The sequence below is a fragment of the Lynx rufus genome, unplaced genomic scaffold (genome assembly GCF_022079265.1).
Source record: "Lynx rufus isolate CCGP_SWC_20201006 ecotype Redwood Valley unplaced genomic scaffold, mLynRuf1.p SCAF_2, whole genome shotgun sequence".
Classification (NCBI taxonomy): domain Eukaryota; kingdom Metazoa; phylum Chordata; class Mammalia; order Carnivora; family Felidae; genus Lynx; species Lynx rufus.
The window spans coordinates 69,753,837-69,765,996 of NW_025814834.1; the positions used below are offsets into that span (position 1 = coordinate 69,753,837).

At 37.5% G+C, this 12,160-nt stretch overlaps 1 protein-coding gene across 1 annotated transcript in view; it reads left to right on the forward strand.

Annotated features, from left to right (window-relative positions):
- The first annotated feature begins 420 nt into the window (after positions 1-420).
- Positions 421-12,160, forward strand: part of KCNH7 (potassium voltage-gated channel subfamily H member 7) — a 476,865-nt gene continuing 465,125 nt past the window's right edge. The window contains exons 1-2 of the mRNA XM_047085555.1: positions 421-496; positions 2,169-2,399. Coding sequence (XP_046941511.1) covers positions 421-496; positions 2,169-2,399 — 307 coding nt within the window. The remainder of the gene's footprint in view (positions 497-2,168; positions 2,400-12,160) is intronic.

Below are 12,160 nucleotides of genomic sequence, written 5' to 3' on the forward strand. Positions count from 1 at the left end.
CCGCCAGGTTAAGCCCATTTGCACTGGGAAATTGGCGCTGTTTGGGAGAAGAGAAACAGATCGATTGCCCTTGTGACTCCCCGCCCCCCTCCCACCCCACCCCACCCCCACCGCTCCCTCCCTCCCTCCCTCCCCCGCCACCCCCCTCACCCCGCCTCCTTCCCTCTCCCCACCCCCAAACCCTCTCACCCGCGGCAGTCCGGTGCGAGGCCCCCTCCGGAAGGTGAAGGGGATGGATTGGACTCCGCTAGGGAAAGCGGGTGTCTAGAAGTGGTGCTAATGGGAAGAGATTTCTGGTTTCAAAAGAGGATGCTCTGCCACAAAGAGCGGCTCGCGCGCTGGCCTGGGCTCTAGCCGAGGAGAGATCCCGGGAGAACTCCAGAGCTCGGGGGGAGCGCTCCTCGGAGGACCGGGGTCAACATGCCTGTTCGCAGGGGGCATGTGGCACCACAAAACACATTTTTGGGGACCATCATACGGAAATTTGAAGGGCAAAGTAAGTTCATTTGTTCTCTTATCTCTCCCTCGCTTTCTGCTTTGACGGTGCACTTGGCGTTCGCCGCGTTCAGGCTGAGGAGCCGGCAACTCCGGGCTCTTTCAAGTTAACAGGCTGTGAAACCGAGCCAGGAGGTTCGAATGGCAGCGGGAGTGTTCTCCCCCAGATATTAATTCTGATTTACATTTTAGATTATGGTCTCCATTGTAGGAGGCAATTTGATCCTCCTCTCCCACTGCTCCATTATCTGCCTTGCTACTTAATGTCCTACTCTTCTACTATCTTAAAGGGAACGTACTAGTATAACATGGGTTTATATTTTGAGGCTGTTTAATTGTAGACTTTTTGAAAGTCAGGAGTAGAGCAGAGCATACCACTGGAACCAGAAAATGTAAATGGTAGCAGCGATGTAAACGGCTATGCAAACTATATTTTACCTGGGTTAAATTGCTAAGCTGTGTGGTATGACAGGGATGCTTGCTTGCTTTTAGTTTATAGAAGCTAAACTTTGCATTGAATCAACGCAAATATATCCCAAGAAGGATAATTTGGGAAAAGCAATATCTGATCCGTGCTGGTTCCCAATGCAAACGGTTGATTATTCAAAACAACATTTATGCCCCTTTATCATTTCCTTAAATTTCCGTTACGAAATGTGAAACTTGAAATGTAATAAGTAAATCCCACAACTGAATGCAGATACATTTAACATTCTCCTGTGGACTAACTGTAAGGAATGAATTATTGTTATATAAACATATTAATTTTAAATCCTATGCTTGTTAATTCATATTCCACATTTCCTTAAAACTACATTAGCACACAATTATGTTATACATTTTGCAGGTATTGGCACTGCATTTAGTGACATGAGGATATAGTACCTTGTGTACAAAATATACTAGTATATCCTGTTCCCATCTTACCTGGAAATAGTAAATACAATTTATGATTGAAACTTAATGAGCCCTTTGTATTGAAATCCCTACTACTGCACACAATTTCAAGGTTCTCCCCAAGTAAAAGTGAAAAGGTGCTAATGTGACATTTACTGTGTATGTGTAAATTTTTTTTATCTCCTAGACAATATATATTATGAAAGGTGAATCTTCAAATTATTAAACTATTAACACAAAATGGTTTTATTGCTAATAGTTTCACATTTTGTTTTGTTTTTTAACATGATGAGTGTGTAGCATGCCTTAGAAGGATAGAGAAAAGCCAAATCCAAAAAATAATAACTACTTTGAGAAAGTTGTACTCTTAAGGGCCAAAGCTGAGGTGAGAAATCTGACAGTTACAAGGTGTTTCATTGTTTGGGCTTTGAAAATATTTATCTTACAATTAAATGGTATTCTGGAAATAATCAATGGGCCAGCTGCTTGTTGAGTGTGCATTAGGACCCCCGGGAGTTACAAGGCTTGAGAACTAGACTATTTGAGAAATTACATTCTTGAAATTTGAAGAGTAGTTCCTTAATACTTCTTGTTAAAACTACTTGGGACTGTTAATTTCACATTTAGGATTTTTTTTTTCTTTTAAAACCCTGGGCAGTTAGAAATTTGGGAAGCACCTGCTTTTCAGATCTCCTGTTATGCAACAATTTGCTCCAGTGTTTATGGAAATCTTGTGGAAGCTTTTTAAAAGATGTCTCACTATCTTCTTATTGCAGATAAAAAATTTATCATTGCAAATGCCAGAGTGCAAAACTGTGCCATCATCTACTGCAACGATGGGTTCTGCGAGATGACTGGTTTCTCCAGGCCAGATGTCATGCAAAAGCCGTGCACCTGTGACTTTCTCCATGGGCCTGAGACCAAGAGACATGATATTGCCCAAATTGCCCAGGCATTGCTGGGGTCAGAGGAGAGGAAAGTGGAGGTCACCTACTATCACAAAAATGGTAAAGTTCATCTATTTAGAATTATTTTTACTTGATTGCAGTGAAATGAAATTTTGACAACTGATTATTGAAAGTTCATATGCAGAGAAGCTCCAAATATTCAGTTGTAGATATCTTTTGCTTCTAGTATTTTAGGATTCAGGAAATCTGGATGCTTTCACTAGTGGACTAGTAAGGACAATTTCTTCTTTGAGTAAGGGTACTCTGTACTCTTCAAAAGTGCAATGACTTACTATCACTAGGACAAAGTACCACAAATCAGTCTTACTCTCTCCCCTTTCTAGGGAATAATATAAAGGCCAATAATTTACTGATTGTGTTGATACATGTTTCCAAGGAGACACATACAGAATTTTATTTGCTTGAACCTGAAAATATTTCACAAAGCAACATCTTACAGAAAACTATGTATCTTCAAGTAAAACTACTGCAGTTATAAATGTTTCTTGGCTCTTCAGCTTTGTTTGATAGTCAACACCCCTTGTTTCTTTTGCTCCTTTTCATGTAACATTAAGGTGATATGTAAGAACGTGAAGAATTGGTCCAGTAAACCTATGTATATTCAAATAATAAAGGCTGTTAAAGATTTGTCCTAAAATAAGAAATGGGCAAAGGGAGCTATGATACTGTGGAGTTGTCAGTAATCATTTTTATAGCTGCAACAAAACTGGCATCTCAAACTTAAGGTCATACCTCAACTTCAAGGGCACCCCTCCTTCTTTCAGGCTTGCTATGGAAGTATAATATAATAGACCTATAATAGTTCCCCCCAAATGTCCATTTAATAGACATGCATTCATTAAACATACCATATATAGCATATGAACTCACATGTATGAATATTCATATATACCCATTTAAAAGAATATACATTCTCAAATATACACAGTGATATTTGACAATTTAGTGCTTAAATGTAAATCACTTAAAATGCATGCTGTGGTTGGTTTTGTTGATATTGCATTACCATTTTTTTTTCCATTGGCAGAAATCATTGAGGCAGAGGGGTATATAGTCAGATTTTTAGGTAACTCTTAAGTTTTACAAATGAGAAAATGATCTGTTATAACCTATATCATATAATGATTCATCATTTGATGAAATACACAGCAGAAATTCTAGCAGGGAAAAGGTTTAACCCTTCCTCTTATTTTCTTACAATTAAATATTTTATGATAGAAAATGTAGTTCTTAATTACTGGTTTTTCCTTAACATCAACTTATGTGAGTATATGTGACAAACTATGATTAGAAAAACAGGTTTGTATAACTTTGGATCAATCTGCAATGAAAACAATTATATGATTATCAACCAACATAGAGATTGCTTTTAAACTTCTCATCCCTCCCCCCCTTTTCAATCAGTAGTGTTGGCATGCTAGAAATAGCCTAATTGCTCTGTTGTCTTGAAAGCATTTCTTGGACTAAGGCTCTCACTATCCAAATGCAACCCATCTTTTTTGTGTGTGTATCTGATGCCAACAATTTGGGCTTTTGGAGTAATTTAATTGTCTGACATTTTTCCCCATCTGAATATTTATCATGATATTGACACAATCTATATTGTGATTATGCAGGGCATGCTGGTCCACATTTGATCATTATGTTTTCTGGGATATTTCAGTATTTTTTTTTAAACTTGAAGAATTTAAGTATAAAATGAATCTGGACTGTCAGGATCACTTAGATACTCACTATATTTTTCAGAAAGTATTTTGAAATGAAAGTTGTTATTTATTATATGGCACGCGGAATGGTGATATTTCAAAACCTTGTGTAACTTGTATAATGTGAGCACATGAAGTTATCTCAGAATACCCAATAAAGGCAACTTAAGGTGGAATCACAAACATGAATGTAAAAGTTTCTACAGCGAAGATGCTCCTGGTACATTGACTAATGCAAATCTTTCTATCTGAGTGATGCACTTGGTTATATGAATTAAAACCTTCTCATTTTAAGAAAGGAATCTTTACTTAGAAGCTTGTTTAGCTATATAAATATTAACCTTTGGTGATGATTTTGATTCTGTTGGCTTCATTTTCAGATTTGAGTCAGTTTACAAAGACTTGGTAATCTTTAGAGCTAATGCCAAATGCTGCCTATTTTACTTTTATTGATATGAGATATGTGAGATAATGGGCCAAGCTTTTTATTTTTCTTTTTCCAAAGAAAAAGATTAATTTTATTATATTTTTAGATGGTGAAGACACAGCCCAATTTGCTCTCAATGTAATCAACCTGTGTTTTTGAGACTAGTTCAGATACCTTGAATAGAATCTTCAAAGTACATTGGTTTTATTCACATGGCAACTGCAAATTCAGTCAGAGCTTGTGAAGTTCAAATGCTTTGAAAGACTTGCCCTTAGAGACCTGCCTGGCACCCTACATTTATAAAATCAGGAAGGGATAAAATCACCAACATTTTGTATTGGTTTGTTTTTCAGTGTCCTTACTTCTTTATTATTGAGCTAATTTACTTTGGGGAGTTTCTTGGTTTCTTAAGTATATACAGTAAATGCTTCCTTTACTTATTCTCTATTTAGCACTTTACAGGAATATGGATAGGAATGTACTAAGCACAGTGAGCAAAGTAACAAAAAGTTGAGATATTCTGTTTCCACTTTTTCCAGTCACTCATACATACTAGAGCAGCAAAACCATAAGCTTGGTTTTACTTCTGAACGCTTGTTTTCCAAACTGGCCAGAGGTGTTCTACGCAGTTTGGACCCATGACCTACGCCATGAGTTCACATACATGCAGTGTGTGATCAGCTGCCTGATCCCCCTCATGAAGCCACACTTCCTTCCATGCTACTTTATGTGATTTTACCAGGTACCGTTGAACTTGCTGTTTACCAGAATATCAATTTTTAAAAACCTAGTTATTTGCAGTAGGCATATTTGACAGCCCTTCCTTTGAGGATTCTATTTTACAGTTTAAGTCATTATTGCATAAATCATTCTTGGCAGCTGTGAAATATTGCTTGAGGTGATAAAGCTGTAAATCTTTTGACATAAAGCTCTAATTATACAAAACTATAATTATGCAGAGGCTTATACAAGGATGGGCATGTATTTTAATAGGGTAATGCATTCACTTTTAAAACAACTTTTTAGGGGTGCCTGGCTGGCTCAGTCAGTAAAGCATGCGGCTCTTGGCTTGGGGTCTTGAGTTCAAGCCCCGCGTAGGAAGTAGAGCTTACTTAGAAAAAAACAAACAAACAAACAGTTTTTAAACTTAGATTGAGGAATAACAAATGCTTCAGTTATTAACTAGATCATAGTTTGGAGGTGATGTTAATAGCAAGGAAACAGAAAAGTTGGTCCTCTTTTAATTTATCGCTCATCAGGTTTGGAGTGTGTAGGTTTTGTAGTTCTCCGCTACCTGTAGCTCATCAGGTTTTGTAGTTCTCCACTACAAAGAGAACTAGCAGTTGACGTGCTTGTCCACCTCAGGCATACGCAGACATGTGATTTTTACCTTAAATTATCCAGCAAGTCTAAACATTTGAAAAATCAAAGTCTGTTTCTCCAAAGTAAATAAATAAATGCATGTCTTAACTCAGTCGGAAAACAGGGCATACAATGCTTCATTTTTAGAGGTTGGAGCATTCCTGTCTTTTTGCCGTTATGCTCTCAGACATGGTACAATGGCAGTTTCGTTAACAAGCCAGAAATGTGCCTATCTTTGCCTTGCCGTCAAAGAACTAAAGGATGAGAAGAGGCTGAGGGAAGTCTTTTCGTGATCCAGACAGGGCACCAGTCATGTTGGGACAAAGTTCCAGAGGCAGTGTTTGATTCACCTAGACTCAAAAGAGGTTTTGGTTTGATAACATTAAATCTACCATCTCTGAGGGTTATTTGGAAAGACCTTATAGAAAGTGTTTCATTGTTGTGGGAGGAAAGGTGAAGATGTGTGCTGAGTGCCACCACCTCTCTTGAAGGTAGTGTTTTAGGCGCTAGAGGAACAATAGGAGGAGATGCAAAAGAGGACACAAGTTCATTTCTGCTTTCAGGATATTTGCATTATGGAGTGACTAACATTCCCTTCTATCTTCGAAACCCCAAGATGTTTTCGTGAAGTTGTTTTGAAAAAAAAAAGAGTGTATAGACCATGAAATGAAGAAGCTTTTATATAAATGGGGAACAGAATTTAGGGTTAATTACCACTCTTCCTCTATCCCCCCACTGTAAAATAAACTTGTTTTTGTGTATTTCCTGTCTCCTTTTGTCATTTATATGCAATACTAACTTATTAAAGAAACAATGTAGTTCAGTTAAAGCCTTAATAGCTCAAAAATAAATGTTATCACAGTCTTCTGTGTTGTATGACATGTAAAATATTCAGCTTTCATAATTCCCGAATTGTGTAGTAGAGATACAGACGGTAGCTTTTATAGAAGAATGGAAATATATTCTGTGTATGTGTAATTCAAGTGATAAGAAAAATTTTCAGGGAGTGTCTTGCCTAGAATTTATTTTGGTGTTCGTTTTAACTTTCTGTTTATACACTCTCATGTTTCACCCAACAGTAACCTTAAAATGTATTTTCTTTCATATACCTAAAGTTTGTGACATCTCATGGACCCTGGATATTATATAGAACTTAAATATGATCAGTGTATTGATTAAGAAATTAAGAATTCTCGAGAAACATTCCTCCTCACAATTTGAAAACTTGATTTCACTGTTGTCCCAAGTGAAAACAAAATGTCCCCAAATGGTAGTTGGGCTACATTCTTCAGTCCCCTTTTTACCACCTACCAGCACTGTACCTCTATGCAGCTCTGGTCCTAAAACTTAGAAGCCGTGTTGTCCGCCAGCTTCAGAGATAACTGCTCAGTTATTTTCACACCCAAGGGACTTGAGAACAGGGTCAGTTCAGGGTGATAGGGACAGGCTAGCCTTAGTGGGAGGAACTGACTTCTCTGGCCTCTATTGGCTTTCAACATTGTTTTTATTTTTATTTTTTCACTATAAATAGTCACTAAATCAATTACGGGCACTCAGCAGCCGGGAGAGTCCTAGGATAATTAATTCACAGGGAAGTAGCAGTTGGACTATGAAATGTTAAGACATCAGCATTCATCTGGCCATATAAACTAGAGGCCTCGGGGTTGTTTTCTGTTTTGGGTTTTCCTTCCTCTTCTCCCCAAACCAGTTGGTCACAAACTTTTTTCAATATTTACACCTGAAATATCTCCCAATGTTACCTTTATTTTTCCATAACTGCCAAATGCTATAATCAAAGCCCTCTTTGTTCTTCTTCTGGAATATTGAGGATTGAAGTTTTCCTGCCTCTGCTATCCTTTCCTCACAGTGCCATCAGAGAGCTGTTTCTGAAACAAGAATCCCATACGCTGATGACTTATTGAAGCCAAGCATCACTCTAAATAAATTTCATATATTAAATGATGAGTACAACAATCTCATAAAATATGTACTCTCATCATCCCCATTTTATAAGAAAAAAACACTGTGACCCTGAGACATTAATTTTCCAAATCACACACAGCTTATAGTGGTGATGCCTGATCCCTTAACCACTTTGCCATATTTGCTGCTAAATGCCCTTATGATATACCTTGACTTAAAACACCTATCTTAACTCATTAAGACTCTCAGGATAAAGTTATAGACTTTTTAATAGGATGCTTGGTCCCTTTCAGAATTGAATTCACTTGGGTTTTTAAGTAGGGTATGTTTAGAGGAACAGCTGGATTCACAGGTCTGACCAAGTTTCCCTTACTTGCACCTCATTTATTTCCTGATACCTACTTGGAGAATAACATCCACTTTGTTAGGGTAATTGGATGTGTTGTATACAATAAAATACATAGCATTATTTCTAGCTTGGTCTCTTGCCCATAATATGTACTTAATAAATATTTATTAGGTGAATATCTTGCCAAGTCCATTTCTGTTACAAATCTTATGTTTCAATAATATTTGACTGCTCAGAGTTTCTCGAATAAGCCATGTACTTTTATGTCACTGAGGCTTTGCTCACCCTTCACAAGTTTTCTTTCATCTGTAGTAAACAGTTCAAAACCTCAATGAATAGATTGCCTTTCCCTCAGCTTCTCACTCTAAAGAAACCATTATCCGCCTTCCTAAGACCGATCAAAAGACTTGTCTGTGAAGTCTTTTCTGATGATCCCATTGCCTGCTCCAGACTACTTAACGTTTCTCTGTGTCTTCACAACACTTGGCTCTAAACTCCAGTGTAGCACCTGGAATGTGCTGTATGTCATTATATATTATTGTAGTTAACCATCTGTTGTTTAAAGTTCATTAGGAGAAAATATTGAATCTCACTAATTTCCATGTCTGGAATATATGGAAGAGTGCATGGTATGAAGTACATGCTCAATTAGCATTCACACAAAGAATGAAGAGAGGATAAGAAATGGTACCATGACGCTGGGGAAGCAAGAAACAAATTGAGATCAGGACGCATGAGAAACGTGAGCTATGGAGACTATGTGACACTTCGATTTTTCTTACTTTCTAAAATGTTAAGAAGAATTTTCACCTGAATTTCATCAGTAACTAGATTTCCTTGCTTATAAGATAAGGTATAAATCATCTGTATAGCCTACAACTCTGCAGATAGCTAGAAATATTTGATAAAATGTTAGAAGCTATTAACCAAAAATTAGTATCAGTTACTACCCAAGAGGCACTCAGCACCGCATCGAAATGGCTCTCCAACAATTTCTCCATAATAGCCAAACCCCAAATTCTCTCCTGTTCTTTTCTGTCTTGAATTTATTGCTGTGTTTGACATACTGTATTGACCACACAAGTTACACAGTTTTGGCATTTTATATCTAGTATAACGTTTTATTTTTTGATGTTTTCTTGAAAATTCTTAATTGACAGTGAAGCTTGCTCTCAGGGCCACTTAGTAATGAGGGTGTTAAATCTAAAATAATAAAGATAGTTTATTAGCAATAATAAAAGTCATTATTATTAATTATGATTGTCAAATGAACATTTTCTCTCTCTTTACTGCGCTATCTGCGTTTAGCAAAAGTGCTGAACTACTGAGGAACAATCGAATCAGACAGCAGTAAGACATTAATCACCATCATGAGGAAATTTGTCCTATTACTGAACAGTTCAGGTGAAATTGACACTTGTCACACACAGGTGGGTTAAGAGAAATCCAAGTGCTAGGCTCCTATTGCTATGACAGAACATTCCATATTTTTCTTTTAGTCCTTTAAATTATATGAAATATCTAATTAAGAAAACCAAAGTAGTCTTTCTGTGGGCAGTTCAAATGGTGGCTGAGACGACCCCCTGGGCCTTTTCCTCAGTTAAAGTAGGTCTGCGTGTGAACAAACTCTCCTTTTCGTGGTTTCCATTGTTTTGTAGAATTGTCTCACACTTTTTTTTTTTTTTTTATTTCAAAAATGGGTAAGATAGCCCGGCTGGTGCTTGGTGGGTGAGAACTGGAGAGGAGTGAGAGAGAGCTGCGGGTACATTTTGCCCTAAGTTGGCTCCTGTTTGCAAACTCATCTAAACTAGACTGTGCCATGCAGGGTCTGGCGAGGCTGCTACAGCCACACTGCTGCTCTTGCTTACGTGCTTTTTTCTCTGGGTGGCCAGTCAGACGCCATTGTGACAGCAGGTGGACTCTCACCGTTGCTGCTTTTATTTGGGTTTTTTTTTCTTTCTGTTCTGTTTCGTTTTTGTTTCTTTCTTGACAATCATTGGGAGTGTTTTCTTTTCTTTTTTGAAATAATGAATTCTTTTTTTAATGTTTATTTATTTTGAGAGAAAAAGAGAGTGTGAGTGGGGGAAGGACAGAGAGAGAGAGAGAGAGAGAGAGAGAGAGAGAGAGAGAGAGAATCCCAAGTAGGCTACACTCTGCCAGTGGAGAACCCTTCAAAGGGCTTGAACTCATGAACTGTGAGATCATGACCTGAGCCGAAACCAAGAGCCAGACACTTAACTGACTGAGGCACCCAGACAGCTCCATTTGGGAGTGTTTCTGTTTGTCCGATTTTGTTTTCCTAAGACATGGATTCTTTCATGTTTGGAATAATTAATTGGTTTTGAGAAACATGTAATAACTGCCTGGGTTGGAGGTAACTTAGAATGGTTGTTGCTTCTGATACTGACGTTTGACTTCTGTGTTCAAAACACCCTTCTTAATTATGTTCAGTGAAGTCTGTACTAATGACCCAGGATGATTAGAGTGATGACAAAAAGTATAAAATTCGTGGTGGTTTCATAATCAATTTCTCAAAGATCAAGTAAAGAATAAGATCTAGGACAAACAGCATGAGTGACTCAGTCAGTTAAGCATCCGACTCTTGGTTTTGGCTCAGGTCATGATCTAGTGGTTTGTGAGCTCGAGCCCTGCATTGGGCTCCATGCTGACAGTGTGGAGCCAGCTTGAGATTATTCTCTCTCTCCCATTCTCTATGCCCCTCCCTGCTCATTCTCTCTCTCTCTCTCTCTCTCTCAAATAAATAAATAAACTTAAAAAAGAATGAGGACAAACTAAGGTATTTTTATTTTAAAAAATAGGGGCACCTGGGTGGCTCAGGCAGCTAAGCGTCTGACTTCAGCTCAGGTCATGATCTCACGGCTTGTGAGTTCGAGCCCCGCATCGGGCTCTGTGCTGACAGCTCAGAGCCTGGAGCCTCTTCGGATTCTGTGTCTTTCTCTCTTTCTCTCTCTCTGCCCCTCCTTCGCTCACACTCTGTTTCTGTCTCTCAAAAATAAATAAACATTAAAAAAATTTAAAAGAAAAAAATAAAAATCCATCTGTGTTAGAAAAGATCACATATTAAAATCACAATCCTTGGGTTTTTTAATATACTAAGATTACATCAATTCAATAAAATAAGTGTTAGAGCTACGTGACATCATATGTTGTATGAATAATTTTTCATCAGGTTCCCGTTACTTCTCTTAGCTAAATTAGTGAAAAATTTCTTCCAATTTTACTACTAAATTCTTATTACACCATCCATTTTCTTTAATAGTGTTAATCAGATACTCTTGAACTGTATATTCATTTAGGTCCTGTATACACATGGATATGCTCTCCCGGTTTTAAGTTTTGTGGTTGCAGTTTATAGACCATAGCCCTCCACGTTATTACTCTTCTCCCAAAGGACTAATGTTAATTGAGTTCCAATCTTGTGACTGGCTCTTTATATACATTACATTATCTGATTTTCATGATAGCTTTGGGAGTAGATATTATCACTTTTTACAGGTTAAGTTGACATTCAGAGAAGTTAAGTAAAGTACTGATGATCACAGAGGAAAGTGGAGATGAGTTTAAAATCTAAATTTGTCTGTGCTTGCAAACTTTATTGCCTCCAAATGATACACTGTTCAAACCTCACCCGATTTCGTAATTAGATGTCCTAATTGTAGTTCTTAATTATAGTCTTTTATCGATTACCTGAGGTGTGAATCTGCTTCAATTAATTTGAACCAGAAGGTGAATGAAGCAAGCTTTATCCTAGGTATTTTGTATTTTAAACAGAACTATGTCATTCAAAATGGGTCTCTATGTGGTAGGATGCTCAATTTCAGTAGAATGAGGATAGCCAGTGTATGCCAAAATCTTTGCATAATTATTAATGGCATCCTTTTTTCCTTTTCAAAATGTCCCTGTTTGAGACTGTAAATTATATAGTCAAGGTAGATTTGGGGGACATTTTAGTTAAGGGTTCCTCAACTACTATTTGTCTAGTCCTTATCTAAGTGTGGAAGAAAATTCTTAT